This window comes from Phacochoerus africanus, chromosome X, assembly GCF_016906955.1.
Source record: "Phacochoerus africanus isolate WHEZ1 chromosome X, ROS_Pafr_v1, whole genome shotgun sequence".
NCBI lineage: Eukaryota > Metazoa > Chordata > Mammalia > Artiodactyla > Suidae > Phacochoerus > Phacochoerus africanus.
Genome location: NC_062560.1, coordinates 72,320,363 through 72,342,658, shown reverse-complemented (window position 1 = coordinate 72,342,658; position 22,296 = coordinate 72,320,363). Strand labels below are relative to the sequence as shown.

General features: G+C 35.1%; 1 protein-coding gene across 1 annotated transcript in view; it reads right to left on the bottom strand.

Annotated features, from left to right (window-relative positions):
* Window positions 1–3,376, bottom strand: part of LOC125118866 (uncharacterized) — a 53,528-nt gene extending 50,152 nt beyond the window's left edge. The window contains exons 1-2 of the mRNA XM_047765741.1: window positions 3,313–3,376; window positions 2,286–2,389 (exon numbers count right to left, since the gene is read on the bottom strand). Coding sequence (XP_047621697.1) covers window positions 2,286–2,338 — 53 coding nt within the window. The 5' untranslated portion in view covers window positions 2,339–2,389; window positions 3,313–3,376. The remainder of the gene's footprint in view (window positions 1–2,285; window positions 2,390–3,312) is intronic.
* Window positions 3,377–22,296: the final 18,920 nt, after the last annotated feature.

Sequence of the window (22,296 nt, the reverse complement as noted above, 5' to 3'; positions counted from 1 at the left end):
TTTTATCTTATTTAATTCTCATAGTGATCCTGGGAGATATGTGATTTTTTTCAACTATCAGTGGAAAATAAAATCTTTATATAAAAATACATTTAAAATACAAAAACTTTACATAAAAATACATTAAAAATGTTAATGTAGTTAACTTTTTTTTCTCAGAAATCAGTATGTGAGAAATGTGAACCTTGGTTGAGAGATACATGAGCAGTTCCAAATAAAAATAATCAAACTTATTAGAAGCAGATAATTAGAATGGTGGTTTTCAGGGGCTGGGGAGGAGGGGGAAATGGGGAGTTGTTCCTCAATGTGTACAAAGTTTCAGTTATGCATGATGAATAAGTTCTAGAGATCTGCTGTACAACGTTGTACCTATAGTTAACAATATGGAATTGTGCACTTCAAAATGTGTTAAGAGGATAGATCTCATGTTACTTTTTCTTACAAAAAAGGCAAGAAAGAGAGAAAAGAAATCACAAAAAAACACAAGGAAATTTTTGGAAGAGATAGATATGTTTAGTGCTTTTGTTGTGGTCATGGTATCACTGATGTATGCATATGTCCAAACTCATCCAGATGTGAATGTTAAATGTATGTAATTTTTTTGTATCAATTATACCTCAATAGAACAGCAACACCAAAAAATTTGCATCCTGTTTAGATAAACTGAGGTACTGATTCTCATTTTGATGAGTAATGGACCTAGGGGGTCAGAGTTAGTTGAATTTTTTAAAAAATCTTAAATGATCTTAAATAAACTTTGTTCAGTTCATAACAATGTAAAATATAGTTCTTTGAAATAAAATATGACTGAAAAATTTGAAAAGTATCAGGCATGTATTCTTAGGCCAATTTCATTAAATTATCTATCTTTAAACATTTTAAAATTGTCTTTTGTTCATTTTTTATTTGAATGAAATATTTGGAACATATGTGCATGTGTGTCTGAGAGATCTGCCTGTAGGGGTGTGGGTTGTGGTGGTGGTGGTGGTGGTACATGTATCCTTAGACAATTTCAGCAATGCTATTAAAATGTTTTATGAACTTAAAATAATGATTACACCACTTAATTTGATATGTTCTATTATAATTTGTTAGTGCTTAACTTTGATTAACAATGTCAAAATAACTGATCCAAAGTATGTGGTGCTAATATATTTAGTAATAAAAATTACCCCTTGTCATCAGGTAGACATTCAAAAAACCTGACAGATATATATACAGGCAAAGCACTTGTGGTTTTTTGTTAGTTCTAATAACTTTTACTGGAGTATAGGTGACTTACAATATTGTGTTAGTTTCAGGTATACAGCAAACTGGATCAGCCATACATATACATATACTTTCATTTTTGGATTCTTTCCTCATATAGCTATCACAGAGTATTGAATATATTTCCCTGAGCTGTATAGTAGGTCCTTGCTATAGTTATGTTCCACATTGCGATCCATCAGTAAAATAAGTTGAAGTAACTTGTTTGAATCAACTTAGTGGAAAAAAATATCAATATCAAAATAGGCATAATGTCAATGTGATCTGGCAATTAACAATTGTAAAGGCTTGTGAAAAATGAGGCACGTAATTATAATAAGGATTAGGAAGACAGGTAAGCTTTTAGACAAAATTTTGATTAGCCTGCCTCCAGAATTCCTTCAACTAAGAGTTTACAAATAACATTAAGATTTTCAAATGACATATATGTTTATTTATTGCTGTATTACATTTATTTCCCATTCCTTGATGTAATTTTGCAATCTGGTTTGTATTCTCATCTCAATCTTGGAATATTCTCAGGGATTATCACCAACAACTCCTAAAGCTAAATCCAATGTTTTTTTTCTTCTTCTGGAGTTCCCATTGTGGCTCAGTGGTAACGAACCTGACTAGTATCCATGAGGACACGGGTTCAATCCCTGACGTCACTCAGTGGGTTATGGATTTGGTGTTGCTGTGAGCTGTGCTGTAGGTCACAGACACAACTCAGATCCCGCATTGCTGTTGGCTGTGGTGTAGGCTGGCAGCTTCAGCTCTGATTCAACCCCTAGCCTGGGAACTTCCATATGCTGCAGGTGCGGCCATAAAAAGACATAAATAAATAAATAAATAAATCCAATGGCTTTTAAAAATCACTTTTCATCTTCAATATTCTTCCAATATTTTGCACTATTGAGTGACTGGTTCATTCAACACATCCTTGCAGAACACTTTCTGTATGACAGGCATTGTGCTAGGTGCTGAAGATAAGACTAAATTATTGTTTTTGTGGTGCTTTCAAAAGGGAAACGTACCTTGCATTCAAAGAAACTGCAGTAGAGTTGTTTAAGTGCTGTGTTAGCAACATGATGGAGCTTAGTCTTGAAGGTTAAGTAGGAACTCATCAGGGGAAGAAGAGCTGTGATGAAAGGAGGGAGGGTAAAGGAAGAGTAATAGAAGGAAATTGTAGTATATGTCAGCATCCAAAGGTGAGAGAGAAAAGAGTGTACTTGAGAAACTGGAAATACTATCATTCAGTATTTCTCCAGACACAAAATTCTCTCAAGCCTCACAGTGCCTTTGCCCACACTGGCCCCTTACACCTGGTTTTCCTACTATCAGTCTAAGGAGCAAGGGCTCCGGAAAACCTTTCACTATTGCCCCCTCTCCACCTATCTTCTCTTTCTCTCACATTTGAACTCCTTTTTATTCTTATGTTGATTTTTTTCCCAGGTCTTCCCATTTTTTACCCTACTACTCTCATTTTTATGGTTAGAACAAAGTAGAAAGTCTGCCCAACTTATATATATACATATATATATATATGCACTCAAAGAATGCACACTTTCACAAAAAGCAAACTTGAAAACAAAGAAGGGGAGTCACACTGCATTTAAAATATTTCATGATTTACAAAGCACTTTATTCACACATTACGTGTCATGATTATTGTAGTTACATAACATGAGGTATATCTTAAATTTTCCTTCTTTAGAATGGCAAAATGGTTTATTCATGAATATATATGTTATATACATATATGTTATATATATATACATAACTTATCCATAAAAATGTCTGAGGAAAGCAGTTTTGAATGATGCTAATCTCTTAAAATTAATATAAATTGTCTTAATGTTTTAAATTTTATTATATTGTTTTAAAACAATAGATTAAACTATTTTAGGGAATCTGCAATAACTGTACTATATGTAGAGGAGCTATTTCTGATTAAAACATTATTTTAAAACAATTATTGCATTGTTGAATATAGCAAACAAAAAGTTAGTTGTTACTTACAATATATTGCACTTTTCCTTTACAGCATAGATAACTACTTACTTGCAAAAAGGCTTTCCATCTTTACATGCACAAACACTATTCGCTGGACAAAAATCTGTTATATTCCCTGGACAGTCATCAAAGTCAGTCACAGATGTACAACTGGCTGTAAATAACAAAGTAAAAAAATCCCTCAACAATATAGAACAAATGTTTCAAACTTGGCTAATTTACATGTGAAAAGTTCTACATGTTAGAAAAACTATTTGTGTTAAAAAATCTTAAAATATAAAAATGAAAATAACTGTGGTACTTTTGAAAATGTTCAGATATCATATTTTCAAGTGCTCATCTCTCAAAATCAAGGTGAATAACAAACAGGATTTCATTCTGTTATTTTGTTCTTGATGATTTTCACAACGTGGCTTTTCTTTTTTGGCCACACCCTTGGCATGTGGAAGTTCCCAGACAAGTGATTGAACCCATGCCTCAGCAATGACAATGCTGGATCCTTAACTGATAGCCCACCAGGAGACTCCATAATGTGGCTTTAAAAACAGTCACTACACAGCATTATAGCTAAAAGGACATCTAGCATTTGAAATGAAGTCCTTTTGGACTAAATTTGAGCATCGTCTCCGGCTAAGGGAAGACAAATCAGTATATCCAAAGACAGAATCAATGTACCCTGGTTTGCTAGGACAATTCCAGTTTATGCCTTTTTCCTGGAATAATTATTAATACTGCTCTCTTCACTTTCAGAGTGCTCTGGTTGAGACAGGAAGATTAGTTACCCTAGTAGTAGGCCACTGAGGGTGGCAAGCACCTCAGTTCCCAGTCCTTGATGATTTTTTATTATTTCTAGGGTTACCTTGGAAAGTCAGTCTACCAGTGACATGGCTGCAGTAGCCCTTTCAGCAATGTAGACTGAGCAGTTTTCTAGAGTCTGCAAAATCAGTGAGTAGGAAAATTTATGAGTCATCGCAGGACCTATAAACATTCACAGACAGTGTAATTCCAAGAAAAGGAGAATTTTTTTTAACCCATAACCAGCCTAAACACAAAGACTTGGTTCTATAAGTGTGAGATTTCAGATTCTCTGAATCCCAAGGTTAGAGGTGGCTAGAAAGAAGGGAAAATAGCTCCATAAGATCAGGCCTGTAGAATCCAAAGAAAAACTGTCTTTCTTTGGAGAGTATATTTTTTCCTAATGTAAAATATGACACTGATTTTCCTACATAAACATTTTTTGTATATAAATGAAGGGGGGACATTAGAAAAATACAGTATCTTAAAGCAGTTTCTTTGGATCTAGAAACCATTTCAGGTGACCAAAATGCACCACTGACCGTCTAACTACCAACATTGCAAAAATTCCTCACCAGAATTAATGGATCAAATTGTACTGCTTGGAGAAATTTAAGTCACATCTGCTTTCAAAAGGCAATATTTTGAAAAATATTTGGCTTGGCAAAGATGTTAGGCTGTTTTATAGACAGATATGATTATATAATTTATTTCCTTGGATATCTCTTTCCTTTTATAGAAATTCACGTTTTATTATTATCAAGTAAGTACATGTTTGTATTGAATGTATTACAGAGCCAAAATTTTCTGAAAAATAAAGTAGAAGCTTATTCCTAGTCAGATTCGTTTCCTCTGAGCCACGATGGGAACTCCCCAAGCTTATGTATTATAAGAAATAAAGTGTTAAATATAAGTATCCTATAACAATCACTGACACAAGTAGACATTTTATTTTATTTTTTTTTCTGTCTTTTTGTCTTTTTTTTTTTTTTTTGTCTTTTGTGTTGTTGTTGTTGTTGTTGCTATTTCTTGGGCCGCTCCCGCAGCATATGGAAGTTCCCAGGCTAGGGGTCTAATCGGAGCTGCAGCCACCGGCCTACGCCAGAGCCATAGCAACGCGGGATCCCAGCCGCGTCTGCAACCTACACCACAGCTCACGGCAACGCCGGATCGTTAACCCACTGAGGAAGGGCAGGGCCCGAACCCGCAACCTCATGGTTCCTAGTCGGATTCGTTAACCACTGAGCCACGACGGGAACTCCCACAAGTAGACATTTTAAATTGGTAGACCACTAAATTTTTAAATATTTATCTTAGAGATCAGAGACCAACAAGTTAGCTTCAAGGGAAAACAATTATGTATCCATTCTAAAAGTAAACATCTTTTAAAAGAATCAGATACTTTCAGGTTTGTAAATTTTTAACAACAGAACCTTTGCTTAAAGTACTGTCTAGCCCCTTAGGCTAATTATTGCAGCCTTGATCCCCGCTATGATTAATATCTAATGAAATATTTACATCTTCAATCTATGGAAATAAAACAATTAAAATTTTTCTTACGTTGTGCGCAATATACAGTCAGAAAACAGCAGGAGATGAAGAGAATACGAGTCAATATAAACTTGCAATCCACCATCGTGAGAGTAAGGCAGAAACACAAGCAGCCCTCACAACTGCGCTTAAAGACTACTGCAATTATGAGATGAGATCAGGGAACAGAGATTTTGAGTGGTTAATACATGAGATAAATGAGCATGGATTTTGAACTTTCTCCTCCAGCCTGTGTAAATTGCTAGATAGCTTTTTGGTTGTACACTTGTCGGTTCCTCATATCTACAGTTCCTATATATATAGAATGTACATGACTTGTCTATGAGTTGTATACTGCTTGAGTTTAGTCACAGTTATTACTTATAAGAGCTATTTGTTTATCTTTGTACCAAGCTTCATCATGTTTTAGTATTTGCCAACCCCCTCCCACACCTTATGCATGAAATATATTGCTATAGATGCAGTTTTCGATGCTCTACAAAATCAGAGATCTCTGACCTTACAGCCACCAGGACTGCTAAGCAATAATCTGTGAACATCATTGAGTATCATAGGCAAGGAGAAGAGATGAAGAAAGAGTAAGAAAAAAAGGAAGTGAAAAAAGGCAGAAAGAGAGAAACAGAAGGAGAGTTGCCAGGAAGAGAAAAAATAAGAGGAGAGAAAAAAGGAAGTATTAGGCAGGGCAAGACAGACGTAATCCAGCTGAGACACCAGGTTTTTATTAGGATTCTTTTCCCCTCATTCTTTCTCTTCTCAAATCCACATTTTCAGAATGTCACTTAACATTCTGCTAATATTCCTTACCTTATATTTCCCATTTAGGTCATTTTGATAAGTTGTTAACCTTCTACCTACTGTGTATCTCAAATCTACTACTTCCCTTACCTACTGGCAAGTATATTTTATGCACTATTTCCTGCTTGGAAGGTATCCATTGTTATACTTTATTCTCCACTCCATCTTAATGGAAACCAACAAAATGGAAATTTCAAGAGAGTTCCAGGTCAAACCTTCATGCAACCTGTTTGCAACCTTCATGCAGCCTATTAATACAAATAATTTTTTAACTACCTGCCTCACTTTGACCCAGTATAATTTATTTTTATATCTCATTTTAAAACAACCTCCTTGTTTTAGAATTCTTACAGCAGAAAAATATGTACTTCATGGTACTAGTACAATATTATGAAAGTATATATTACCCATTTTTGAAAAATGGAAAATTTTATTTCTATTACCATCAGAACCAAATCTTTATATAAGTGTTTAGTAAAAAATGAGATACAAAGGGTTATGAACCACAGAGAATAGTAGAATTTAACTCTATGTAACCTTTGCTTGAATCCCTTCTACAAAATTACACTGTCTTTTGAGATGGATCTCAATTTCTCTTGGTTCAGAATTTATAGATTAATATTACACTAAAATGCTCTCTTTAAACCTTCTAGTGACAGGTAACTCAGACCCTCTGGAAGCAGCCAACTTTGTCAGGTAGTCATTCTTTTATTAAACCAAAATCTACTCCCCTGAAACTTCCAGCCAATATAAAGCAAATTCACTGTGGCCCACTCAGACCTGCCATATTGGGAGACATTAGAAGCACAGTTGCAGACAAGTTGTAGGAAGGGAACATTTTAGCAAACATATCTCCTATTTCATGTCAATCCTTTGTAAGACATTAAGGTTTTTGGTACTGAGAGAAATAAAAAATAATGAGTAACAATAACATTTTTAATGATAGTAATAACAACTCATACATTGTTTCTTATCTTCTCTTGCATTCTTAAAGACTCTGCTCAGTGATTCTTCCCTCTCTCTCTTCTGCATTAGAATTTTGAGTTCTCCATTGGATCATTCTCATCAGTAAACATGCTCTCATGCCATGCATCTCAAAAACAAACAAAAATTCCTTGATTACCTTACATCTTCCTCCACCTATTTTCCTTTACTCTCATTAATAGCAAAACTCCTTAAAGGAGTTGTCTAGACTTGTCCCTCCAATTCTTCTTCCACATTGTCTTGAACCTACATCAGGCAAACTTTCTTCTCACTAGTCCACTGAAACTGCTCCTTCCATGCTTACCAATGATTACCATGGTGCTAAATCAAAAGGCCAATTTTTTTTTGTTTGTTTTTTAGGGCCACACCTGTGGCATAAGGAAGTTCCCAGGCTAAGGGTCGAATTGGAGCTGTAGCCGGCCTACACCACAATCAGGGTGATGTGGGATCTGAGCCACATCTGTGACCTATGCCTCAGCTCATGGCAATGCCAGATCCTTAAACCACGAAGCAAGGCCAGGGATCAAGCCCTCATCTTCATGGATTCCAGTCAGGTTTGTTATCCTGGGCCACATGGAAACTCCAAAAATATCATTTTTTTAGTGGTCAATTTTCAGTCCTCATCTTACATGACTTATCTTGGAGGCCATATGTCCCAGTTCATCCAGGAAAGTCATAGTTTTTGCCTGTTCTCCCCACATGATTATTAATAGTGTTATCTTTCATTCTCATTTTGAGCAAATTATATGATTACCCCACCCTACCTATTTGACACAGATGCTCACTCTCTATTTCTTGAAACACTTTCTTCACTTGGGTTCCAGTACATCCCTGTCTTTGCTTTTTCTCTTACTTTACTGGCCATTCCTTCAGAGTTGTCTCTGTTGGCTTATTAATTTCTAAACCATGGAGTGCCCTGGTCTAAAGCTAAACCTCTTCTGTTTTCTATCCCACTTCATAGGAGATATCATCTCATCTGAAGCAAGTGACTCCAGAATTTCAATCTCTAAACCACTGAAAACTCCAGACTCATATATCCAGCAATTTACCTGGAATTTCCACTCGGTCTTGGGAAAGGGGCACACTTTCATTAATTTTAACTCCAGGAATCCCACAAGATTTTCATGGTGAATGTCAGAGGAAAATTCCTCATACTTTGGGTAGGTGGAGGGGAAAAGTAACCATATTGAAATATGACCCGAAGAGAATAATCACTTCGAAATGGCCAGAATGTTCTGTTCCCTGTATAAAAAAAAAAAAAAAAAAAAAGTCTGCCCTCAAGGGAAGCTACCAGAACTTTATCTGACTTAGAGGAAGGCCAGTTAGGCAACTCCACCCCCCACTAGTCTTCTTTTTTTTACGATATAAGAGGTGAGAAAAAGCTAAGAAATGCTTCTGAAAGTCACAGCCCAAAGACTCAGGTCCACTAACAAAATTAGATCTAATCACAAGATTGTAGAACACTTCCCCTGCACAGTACTTGACTGTCACATCAACAGGGCTACAGTGTAATAGTAGTAGATTACAACTGAGAGAGCTGCAAGACACAGACTTATTTAAGGAGTCTCTAGGAAAATCCAAAGACAATAGGGGAGGTGAAAAAAAGGATACTAGAGGACATTTTAGGGGCTGACACAACTACAGCAAAGAGTAAGTACAGCCTAACTCCAGCTAACATAATACCTCACACTAAAGGTCTACCTACCTTAGTTCCTTCTACCCGAAACATCGTACCCAGTTTTCAAAAAAAAAAAAAAAATTACAAAGAATGCTAAAAAGCAGAGGGGAAAGTCTGAGAATATAAACCAAGCATCAGAACCAGATTCAGATATGGCAGAGATTTTGGAACTATCAGATTGGAAATTTAAAATAATTATGATTAACATGCTAAAGTTTCTAATGAAAAAGTGAAAAGCATGTAAGAATAGATGGGTAATGTCAGCAGAAAGATGTATGATCTAGGAGTTCCCATTGTGGCTCAGTGGTAACGAACCAGACTAGTATCCATGAGGACGTGGGTTCAATCCCTGGCCTTGCTCAGTGGGTTAAGAATCTGGCATTGCCGTGAGCTGTGGTATAGGTCACAGAAACAATGTAGATCACATGTTGTTGTGGCTGAGGTGTGGGCCGGTAGCTATAGCTCTGATTCAACCCCTAGCCTGGGAAATTCCATTTGATGCAGGTGTGGCCCTAAAAAAAGACAATAAAAATAAAAATAAAAATAAATAAAGAAATAATAGCTGAGAACTTCCCAAACCTGGAGAAAGAACTAGACATACAAGTTTACAGAGATAATAGATCACCTTACTACCTCAATGCAAAAAGACCCCTTCAACACACATAATAATGATGCTGTAAAAAGTCAATAATAAAGAATTTTTTTAAAAAAAGAAAGATGGATGTTCTAAGGCTATCAAATCAAATGCTACAAACCAAAACATTGTAACAGAAATAAAGGACACTTTTAAAGGGCTTATTAATAGACTGGACATGGTTGGGGAAAAAATCTGAGGTCGAAAATACATCAGTAGAAATGAAAATACATCAGTAGAAATGAAAAGAGGAAAAAGAAAAAAAAACTCAGAACAGAATACCCAAGAACTGTGGAACAATTACAAAGGGTATAACATGTTTGTAATGGGAATATCAGAAGGAAAAATAAAGGAGCAGAAGAAATATTTGAATAATGGCTGGGAATTTTCCAAAATTAATGACAGACATCCCTCCATAGACATCCAGAGATCAGGAATCTCAGAGAACACTAAGCAGGATAAATACCAAAAGCTCTACACTATGCATATCATATTCAAACAGCAGAAACCCTAAAACAAAGGCAAACTCTTGAAAGAAGCTGGGGAGGGGTGTTGGAAAGAAAGTTATTAAAATAATCAAAGAGATAGATGCTGATGGCTCAGGCTGGGGTGTTGGCAGTAGAGGTAGAGAACAAAGGTTGGATTTAGATTATATTTTGAGGACAAAGTTGGTAGAATTTACTGATGAATTGGAAATGGGATATAAGAATAGTAGAGGTGAAGAAGAAGATACATTCATCGCCTCTGGCATTAGACAAACCAGACCCTCAACCACTATCTTCATTTACTATTCCAGACTTTCATCACCCTACATAACAATTTTCACAGGGTAAAACTGAGGTTATGATGTGATAACTCCTCAATTTACTGGCCATTACCATTTGTTATTCACATACAAAATTCTCTTCGTTGGCTTTCATCCTTATCTCCTTCATTCTCATCTCAGTGGAAGAGGTATTTCCCATTCTTAACAAATTCTATCCTCTAATCTGTGTTGCAGATTCCCTCCTCTTCTGCCTTTTTATGCTCTCTTTTCTTTAATTATCCCCTCTCTCTTGAATCTTCAATCTCTGCCTTTCTGTTGGCTCCTCCCTATCAGCATTTAAACATGGGTAAGTCTTTTCAGAGAGGGAGGGGAGAGAGAGAGAGAATGAACTCCATCAAGCTCACTGCCCATTCACTTATCACTATTTCTTTCCTCTTCTTTATAGCACAGCTAGTTGGAAGAATAATATTCATTGCATGTACTTCAATTCTTATCCACTCCTTAGCCTACAGCTCGATTCCATTTCCTACATATCACTGAAGTTGAAACTGTAATCAATAAAGTTATATACAACCTATTTGCTGTTAAATCCAGTGGGTAGTTTTCAGTCTTTATCTCCTATGAGCACTTTTAGCATTGACCACTTCCTTCTGTAAAATCTCTACTCCCTTGGCTTCTGTGACATCACTATCTTTCTGAGTTTCCCCATACCTTTATAGACAATTCTTTCAATATTCTTCAGGTGCTTTTCTTCTTCCATTTAATCTATATCGTTGGTAGTCCTTAGGATTCTATCACTGAGGTTCTAATCTCACTCTTTATACTCTGTTGAATGACTGAACTTCTTTGCTTGGCAATTTCAAAGATACCTCACATTTGATATGACAGCTCATAATTTTGCTTTCTTACCTGCTCCTCCCCCACCCAATATGCCATATTTCATTAAATTGCACTGTAATCCATTTGTTCACCAAAGACCCAAACTTAGGGATCTTCCCATAACTTCCCATCTCCCTCACCCTCATGTATGGTCAGTCACCAAGTCCTCTCACTTTAACTTTCTAAAGAATTCTTGAATGTATCCTCTTTCCCTCACCTCCACAGCTTTATTTCAGAAACATTTAAAAAATTCTAGATTAAAGTAACAACTTCTCAACTGGTTTTGGATCTTTTCTCTTTCATTAGCTTTATTTCTAAAACATAAAATGTCACTGTTTTGCTTAAATTTCTTTTTTTAAATGATTTTTATTTTTTCCATTATAGCTGGTTTACAATGTTCTGTCAATTTTCTACTGTACAGCAAGGTGACCCAGTCACACATACATATATGCATTCTTTTTCTCACATTATCCTCCATCATGTTCCATCATAAGCGACTAGATACAGTTCCCAGTGCTATACAGCAGGATCTCATTGCTAATCCATTCCTAAGGTGATAGTTTGCATCTATTAACCCCACATTCCGAGACCATCCCAGTCCCTCCCCCTTGGCAACCACAAGTCTGTTCTCCAAGTCCACGAGTTTCTTTTCTGTGGAAAGGTTCATTTGTGCCATATATTAGATTCCAGATATAAGTGATATCATATGGTATTTGTCTTTCTCTTTCTGACTTACTTCACTCACGATGAGAGTCTCTAGTTCCATCCATGTTGCTGTAAATGGCATTATTTTGTCCTTTTTATGGGTGAGTAGAATTTCATTGTGTATATATACCACATCTTTTTATCCATGCATCTGTTGATGGACGTTTAGGTTGTTTCCATGTCTTGGCTATTGTGAATAGTGTTGCAATGAACACAGAGGTGCATGTGTCTTTTTCAAGGAAAGTTTTGTGCAGATATATGCCCAAGAGTGGGATTGTTGGGTCATATGGTAGTTTTATGTATAGTTTTCTGAGGTACCTCCATACTGCTTCCACAGTGGTTGTACCAATTTACATTGCCACCAACAGTGCAGGAGGGTTCCCTTTTCTTCACACCCTCTCCAGCATTTGTTATTTGTGGACTTATTAGTGATGGCTATTCTGACTGGTGTAAGGTGGTACCTCATAGTAGTTTTCAGTCACTTCTAGATAAAGCCAAACTCCTTAGCAAAGTCATACTAAGTTCTTTCAAGATCTTGCTCTTGCTTACCTCTTCAGCTTCACTTATTGCTACTCTTTCTCTCACACTCTAAACATGGAACAAGTTGCAGATCTCTGGAATCCTCCTTGCTTTTTGTTATCTCCAGTCTTTAATCAAGGCTTCTTTTACTACCTGGAATATACCTCACTCTCTTATTTCTCATCTATAAGTTAGGTCAGAACATCACTTCCTCCCAAAAGCCTTATTTGATTCTTCCATTTGAAACAGATGTTTTTTGCCTGCTCCATTGGCACCCTCTGCATATCTCTGGCACAGCAGTTAAATTGACTTATCTACCTATCCATCTATCCATTTATCTATCTCTCCAATAATACTGAAATCTTAGAGCAAAGATTTATCTTATTCATTTTTTTCTCCTCAGAACATGATGTAGTATCTGTCTTGCCCATAGTAGATGATCAAATAAATAAATGTTTTACGAATAAGTGCTTAACTAAATGAATGCTTTTCCCCTTCAATCTAATCTCCAAATTTCTACATTCTTCTTCACTCATTTCTTCCCTTTATTATGAGCCAAACATTTCTCTTTTTTGCTTTAATGCATTTCAAAGACTTTCGTCTTGAAGTTTTCCACTGGCAGAAAACTTAGTGTATGTGTTTGTGTGTGTTCACACACACACACACATGTGTGTGTGTGAACACACACACATTTGAAGAAGTTTTATGTTGTTATTGTTGAAATAGAATACTCACTTATTGGAGTTCATTTACTTTTGGAGCTTTAATTCTGAGCAGAGAAGAAATATTTTCTCCTGGTTTAAACTTACTTTATTTACTTCAAGAACTCCCTACAATATATATTCCTTTCAGTTTATTTTTGAGTAATGCAAAGAGAGTAATTTTCCTCTTTTCTACATAAGGTAATATACATACAGCATTTGCTCTATCATCACTTATAATTATAGAAAACATGAGGAATTAAAACAATTTTTTCCTGTAAAAGTTATGTAACTATAAGTGGCAATGCAAAGCAATGATATAAAATGCCTTACTTCATGGTATGGATTGAATAAATTAAGTAATAATTCAAGAATTTTTTGTTTGTTTTTTTTTGTATCAGATTTTCTGTTATTTGCCAACAAGTTATGGAGGAAATTAAGATCATTAAATCACAAAATGTTAAAACTGTAAGCTGCTTTGTTTTACAAATGGTGTGAATGAGGTTCAGAGAAGTTAATGCCTGCACTCAAACCACACAGTTTAGATTAGGGGCTAATGTGAACTAACATTTCTTTATTGTCAGACCTAATATTATGAATAATAATAACCTACATTTAAATAGTACTTTAAAGTTTAAAAAATACTTTCAGATTCCTTATTCTCTTTGATCCTCAAAACTATCTTTGAGGTAAGGCAAATATAACACCTAGTTTATAGATGAGAAAGCAGTTGGTGGTAGAGGCAGGGCTCAGAGAAGTTAAATAACCTATAAAATTCCTATAACTAGAAAAGATGTAGAGCTGGGACTAGGATTCAAGCCTTTTGGCTATAAATCACACAATAAATCACACTAAACTATATAGGAATCTGATTCAGCAAGTTAGTAACAAAAATTAGTTCACTTTAAAAAGTTTTATCTAAGTAAAGTTTTATTTTGTTTTCTCCTTTTGGTAAAATACCTCACTAAAGAATTATAAAATGGCAGACTTTGAGGAAGTTGAGTTGATAAATTTAAATAATCCCTGAGTCAGTTTTCCAGTGTTTCAAAATAACTTTGAACTTTGATTCATGAGTCATTTTAACTATGGTGAAAAAGTTTCCTATAATGGTATAAATCAGCTTAACAAAAACTGAAGGGTGAAATTTGTAATGAAAGGGATAAAGGCTATCATTGGGTATCTCAACCTCTGAAGATTTGCTCAAGTCTTGGGCAATTTTTAGGTACTTAATCCTGTTCTAAGCATTCTGAAGGCTATAGAAAGCAGATAAAACATAGTTGCTGCTCCTTGAGAATTTTACACCTTGGATGGGTTGTCCAAATCAGTTAAGCACAAAACAGTCACATGAGAAGCCAGTACAAAATTGGTGTAGTTCATAAGTGTTGAAGGAATTCAAGGAAAAAAGTTCAGTAAGGCCAGCATAGCAGAAGGATGTCTCATTATACTGAGAGTAGCAGTATCTGATAGTGGTTTTGAGCATAGATTTTGGCACTAGGCTGCCTAAGTTTAAACCCCAGTTCTACCACTTACTAAATATGTGACCTTGGGCAAGTTACTTAACCTCTCCTGGGTCTGAGAGTCCTCTGCAAAACAGGGATAACAATATTACCCATATCATAGGATTATTGAGAGTATCAAATGACAATTTTTTGTAATGTTCAGAACAATTCCAGACACCTAATGCTATATATACGTGAATAGGACATAAAATAATATATAACCTGGGTACCTGGGTAGGGTAGACTAGAGGGGCAAAGCCTGAAGCTAGGTATACCAGGTAAGAAGCTGCTGCATTAATCCAGGCTGAAGTGACACAGGATGGGGGAGGATATAACAGAAAGTTCAGAGGTATGATGAGCTTCTTTGGTGATGGATTGGAGATAATGAAGGGAAGGGACCTGAAATCTGTTACAGCTGTGGATTGATCTTCAGATTAACTCTTGTAAAGCTAGGTCAATTCTGGGAACTTTGAAATCATTTAGGCCTTCCTGGATCTGTACTGTAATAAATTTGATCTCTTTTTTTTTGTTTTTTTTGTTTTGTTTTGGCCCTGAAGAGATTTCCTGGACCAGGAGTAACACAGGATTACAATGAGTGGAGCATACTTAAATTTCCTGAGCTACATCATTGGTTAAGAAATTCTTTCCCTTCAGAGTTCACTGAGTACTCTCAGGCAGCTCATAATTTAAAAAAATAGACATTGAAATATAAGGCATTGCATAGCAATGGATCATGTATCTGGTGAGCTCTTCAATGGAATGATTCAAGAATTAATCGACTGGACAGTGGAAGGGCAGTTTTATTTGCAAGTTTCATGGCATTGATACATTGAAAAGAAAAAAATTTTTGCTAGTAAAAAAATTTTTAAAGTACTTGAGCATTCAAACAAGGTTTCATGTCTGTATATTGCTATTATGTTACTTTAGATGTTTGGTTAAGCAAAGTCCTAAGGACTCATTACAGATCAACTTTGAGATAAGGTCTCAAGTGTGCAGAGTTCAGAAACATTATCTACCATTTACATAAGTCAGTGGGCAATCCTCCATTCTTTTTTACACACACACTTTCTTATGTTTTTCTACCTTCAAATGAAAGGAAGAAAAATGCTTCAGATTAAAGCAATACAGGGTTATTCTTGCTTTTGCCTTTTTTGCCTGGCCAACACCTACTCAGTCTTGTTTTTGTTTTTTTCCCAAGGAATATACCCACTTTTCCACATTACAAAAAAAAGCCAAAAAATTAGATACCCCTGTGCTACTCTCTCATAGAACCCTTTGGTTTTTCTTCACAGTACATATCACATCTTTTTCTCTAGACAGATAGATAGATGTAATTTAATGTCTGTCTGCTCCAAGGACCATGTTGGCTTTGTGCACCAGTGTATTCCCAGTGCATAAAGTGATATATTGTACGTAGGTGCTCAGTACATATTTGTTTAATGAACAAAGTAGAAAAGAAAGCTGTCATTCATTGAACACTTAGCCCCATGCTTGACACTTTCCACATAAACTCACATCTATTCTTTATAATAGTTTTGTGAGGAAGGTATTATTGGCACATTTTAAAGAGGATGAAAGTCAGGCGGACTAAATAACTTTTCTAACCTCACAGGATTATTAACTGACAGTTCCAGGATTCAAACTGAGGACCCTTTGACTTCAAAGCTAGTGCTCTCACTCTTCCACAGTACTTTTTCTTTTATTTTAAATTCATATGTAACTGACATATAACATTGTGTAAATTACATGTCACGATATGATCACTACAGGAGCACTAGCTAATGCCTATATCATGTCACACAATTATGATTTCTTTAAAAAAATTGTATTAAAGTATAGTTGATTTACAGTTTTGTACCAATTTCTGCTGTATAGTGATTATATTTCTTTTGTTTGCTGAGAATAGTTACGATCCAGTCTCTTAGCAATGTTCAAGTATATAATACAGTATTGTTAACTAAAATCACAATGTTGTGCACAAGATCCCCAGAACTTATTTACTTACTAGTTTCAAGTTTTTACCTTTAAATAACATTTCCCTAGGTCCCCCAGGCCCCCAGTCCCTTTTGCTTCAGTATCTGTTTACTGTGACTTCTCCATTGACTCAATGATGTGAAGGATGTACCAGGGAACCATATTTGAAAGTTATAGAAAGAAGGAATAGGGCAAATATTTGAAGCTAAATACTTTAACTTCAATCCCAAATATCTAAATATAGAGAAAGTTGGATTACAAAAAATTATTCAAATGCATTTTTGTAAAGTAGCATATTGATAAATCATGGCATCAACAGCACAGCCCTGAAGTTTTTAAAACATATTTTGAGTATTTTTTTTAATTTAAAAGGTAATATGTCTACAAATAATAAATGCTGGAGAGGGTGTGGAGAAAAGAGTACCCTCCTACATTGTTGGTGAGAATGTAAACGGGTGCAATTACTGTGGAAAACAGTATGGAGGTTCCTTAAAAAAAAAGAGATGCCATATGATCTAGCAGTCCCACTCCTTGGTATATATCCAGAGAAGACTCTTATTCAAAAAGATACACACACTCTTCCATTCATAGTAGCACTATTTACAATAGCCAAGACATGGAAGCAACCTAAGTGTCCATAGACAGATGAATGGGATAAAGAAGAGGTTTATATATGTGTGATGGAATATTACTCAGCCATAAAAAAGAATGAAATATCACCATTTTCAGCAACATGGATGGACCTAGAGATTATCATACTAAGTGAAGTAAGTCAAAGACAAATATATGATATTAGTAATACTTGGAATCTAATAAAAAATGATACACATGAACTTATTTACAAAACAGGAAAGAGATTCACATACATATAAAACACAAACTTATGGTCACCAAAAGGGAAAGGGGGAGGAATAAATTAGGAGAATGCATTAACAGATAGAAACTACTATATAGAAAACAGATAAGCAACAAGTATTTACTGTATAGTACAAGGAACTATATTCAATATCTTGTGATAACCTATAATGGAAAAGAATCTGAAAAAGAATAGATATATATGTGCATGCATGTCTGTGTATAAGTAAATCACTTTGCTGTACATCTGAAACTAACACAATATTGTAAATTAATTATACCTCAATTTTAAAAAAGATAATATATGCTTATAATTAAAAAATCAAACAATACAGCAGTATACAAAGTAAAACCGAAAATCCCTTACCCTCCCTCTCAATACCACTCTCTGGCAGTAAACAAATTTGACAGTTTAATGTGTTGTCAATATGCCTTTTTGGTTTCTGAAAAATCATCTACAATTTCCATTAAAAGACTGTTATGAAACTCTCAGTTTGCAGTTATTATGACAGTGAATCCAGGTATTGGTAAATGTTTTACATTTAGTGTGCTTGTTCTCAGAGCACGTCTTCTTTGTAATAATTGACATACAGTGGTCAAAGGGCCATGCAGAGTTCACATGGATCTTCCCGCTTTAGGTAACAAGGTCTTTCACTTTCTTTTCTTTCTTTCGTATAGTCATTTATTTATTTGTTCCAGCATGTACTTTATGTCAGGAACAAGGAATACAATCGTGAGCAAGACAGATGTGGCCCCTCCTCTCATTACAGGTTAGAAGCAAGAGACAAATAGACAATTTAAACTCAGGGTGACGAGTAGCATGACAGAATGTGCTTCTTAAACTTTGGTGTGAGTCGGTATCATTTGACATACTGGCTAAATTGCAGACCGGTTATACACCAGATCCACAGAATCTAGAGGGTGGATCTTAAAATCTGCATTTGACTGAGCTCCTGGGGGTTCCAGTGTGAGTATTCTCTTTTGATGTACAGAGAAAGAAGGAGTGCAATATGGAGCACATGGGGGCAAGTTTAGGGAGTCAGGGAAGACTTCTGCCAGCAGTTCTGTCTAAATTGAGACAGTGAGTCATGATTAACTTGGCATTTGGAAATTGGGGGTTGTAAAGTGAGTCTGTGCATAAGAGAGGCTTGCCTGAATCTGGAAGGGAGAGGGCCTGCACTCAGGAAGTGAAGAAAGTTCAATACGTCTGAAGACTAGAGTTTGAGGTGGGTAGGTAAGTGGCAGATGAATAAGAGCCTCAGGGGAAATGGACCAGTACTTCAAGAAGATTAACGAGGGCCTTTCAATTATTTTCTGTCATATCCTTGGTCAATTAACTATTTCTTTTTTTCCTACAAAAATATCATTTTCCCTCTAAATATAACAATAATCCCTTACATTTGTACTTTATTATATAGTTTTTTCCGTTCAAATGGACCCTCACAACAAATCTATTGGGCAGGTATTATTATTTCCATTTTACAGATGAGAAGACTTTGGCTCATAGAGGTTTTTTCTTTAAGGCATCAAAGGTACTCAGAAGCATAAAATTTATTCTTGAATTTGAGGATTTTTTGTTATGTTTTGTTTAGGGGTTTGTTGATGCCAAGTTCTTTTACTGTCTATTTCCGTATTTGAGGGTATTTTGGATTATGAGTTTATTCTTGAAAATTCTATACATTCCAGCCAGCTGAAAGCTGTGTTGAGAATATCATCGCAACTTAAGCAGGACCTATTTTTTTTTCACCCCTCTCTCTGATGGATAACTCTAAATATTTTTTTAACAGATAGGCTTGTAGAAGAAGAAGAGTGTGTCTTAGAGTATATATTGCAAAATCCCTAACATTTTGTGAGTACTTATTAACTAAGCACAATATTCATGGCAATGACCTTTCCTATAACAGCCCAAGATATTCCAGATGATAGTTTATTGCTATGATTTTCAGTTTCAAAGTTCAAATGAAGCAGAACTCTCTCATCAAACACTACTGGCATAAACTCAGTTTCTGGAAATGTGCTTCCTTTAACTTTGCTTCCTTCTGTTTTGCATATTTCCTAATGATCCCAAAGCAAACTGAATTCTCAATTTCATCAGTCTTTTTACCCTTTTGGTCTGCTTTCATCCCAGAATTATGTTCTTCTTAAGAGCTTCTAACTTTACATCTCATTTTCTCCAAGACTATTACTTCTTCATTAGAGGTGGAGAAAAGCTGTCATCATTCCTCTTTTGGAGCTGGGATTTCCTTTTAAACTGGGGGGACATTTCAGAAAGACAATAACCAAGTGGTTGAAAGTTAGTAAGGTTAGTGAGTACAAATAAGGGGAAGAATATAAAGCTTCTCTGAGGCCAGAACTGTAGTATCAGTCTCCTGCCTCCATCATACTCTGGAGAGAGAGGCTTTTCCAGAGAACTAGTGCAGGAACAGGGACACTTGAAGAGACTGGAAAGTAAGATTATAATAATATTTAGTTGGGTTAGTAGGCAATTTAAAAGGAAGACTATTCAAAGGGGGAAAAAGCAGGATTTAAACTACATTAAATTTCTTAATAATTAAGAATTAGAGTGGGGATAAATTATTTCATAAATTTTTCCTGAATTATTTTATTGTAGCACTTGCAGTTTTCCTTTTAGTCCTTTTTAAATTGAAGTATAGTTGATTTACAATGTTGTGTTAGTTTCAGGTGTATAGAACAGTGATTCAGTTACACATGTATATATACATATATTTTTTCAGATTCTTTTCCATTATAGGTTATTACAAGATATTGAATATAGTTCACTGTACTATACAGTAGATCCCTGTTGGTTATCTATACTACATATAGTAGTGTGTATATGTTAATCCCCAAATCCTAAAGTATCTCTCCACCCACCTCATCCCCATCAGTAACCATAAGTTTGTTTCCTATGTTTGTGAGTCTATTTCTGTTTTGAAAATAAGTTCATTTGTATCATTTTGGATTCCACATATAAGTGATACCATATATTTGTCTTTGTGTAACTTCACTTAGTATAATAATTTATAGGTCCATTATGTTGCTGCAAATGGCATAATTTCATTCTTTTTTATAGCTGAGTAGTATTCCACATCTTTATTCATTCATCTGCTAATGGACACTTAGGTTGCTTCTACGTCTTGGCTCTTGTAAATAGTGCTGCTATGAACATAGGGGTGCATGTATCTTTTGGAATTAGAGTTTTCTTCTTTTCCAGATATATGTCTAAGAGTAGGGTAGATTGCTAAATCATCTGGTTTATTAAGGAAATTTCCATAGTAGCTGAACCAATTTATTTGGATTTTTCATCTTTTTAAAAATTGAAGTATAGTTTATTTACAATATTCTATTAGTTTCAAGTGAACAACATCGTGACACAGTGTTTTTGCAGATTATACTCCATTTTAAGTTATTATAAGATCCTTTAAATCTTTAATTCAATTAATAAAGTACATTTATCCTTATTTTACTCTTTGTTATTAAGTAAAATGGAAAAAATACAATTTTAAATATCATTAATTGCTACTAATGGCATCCAAAAACCTTTTTAAGGATAGCTTTACTCCACCAATTTCCTCTGATTTGCCTTAAAATATTTTAGGAGTTAGAGTAAAAACACATTTTTTTTAACATGAAAGGAATGTTATAACTGGACACTCCCTTGGTATTTGCTGAAACTTGTATACTGAGTAAGATAATTTGCCTAAGAGTCCTATATATCAAATGCAAGGTATTTAAGCAGAGATTCTGTCTGGGTTTCATCTACTATTATTTTCCCAAATAGTTTCTGCATTCTCCAGGAATATTTAAAGTGATATTCGATTAAAAATTTATTGCACAAATATTTTCACTGGAACATTGTTTGACACAACAAAACTGGAACCAATTGAAATACACATCAAATATGGGGTTGATTAAATAAAAGAAAGCATATACATAAAAATGAGTTGACTCAGCATCTGCTTCAGAGCAGTGGGCCCAGGAAGTCACACTAGTCCTGAGTTTGAATCTTGGCTCAACCATTTCCAAATTGCGTGATCTCAGGCAGGTTAATTTCTTTAAGCCTAAATTTCCTTCTCTGTGAAACTATGATCATTATGCCTACCTCATTGTGAGGATTAAATGGGATTATATATATAAAGCATGTGTCATATAGTACCTGACAATAAATGTTCAGCAGGGCCTCAAACAATTTGGAACATGGTTAGTATTTAATAAAGATTTGTTGAATGACAGCAATTTTTTTGAAAAAAATGTTATATAAAGTGCTATAGGAGCTAGGGAAGACTAATGATATATTATTAAGTAAAGAAAGATAGTTACTGCAATGCCAATTTTATTTAAAATTATATATATATTATATAGAGAAAATATATAGAGAGGAGAAAAATAGTCACTGAAGTATAAATAATGGTTATGTACAGATACGATTCTGAGAGATTTTTCATTTCTATTTTATGCATTTCCTAGGTAACTCAGTCTCTCAGTCTTCTGGAGTCATTTATTCCTATAATAACCAAATATCTCGAGTTCAAATCCCAGGTAACATCAGGGTCCATGCTCTTTACCCATCCTTCCTCCTCCAGAGTAACCTTATTCTTAGATACCTGTTCATGAGCTAGTCTAAGCTACAGTCAGTTCTCCTAGTCCCTGGGTTCAACTCCTGCAGCTGCCATCTTCTTTCAGCACCTCTGTCAGAC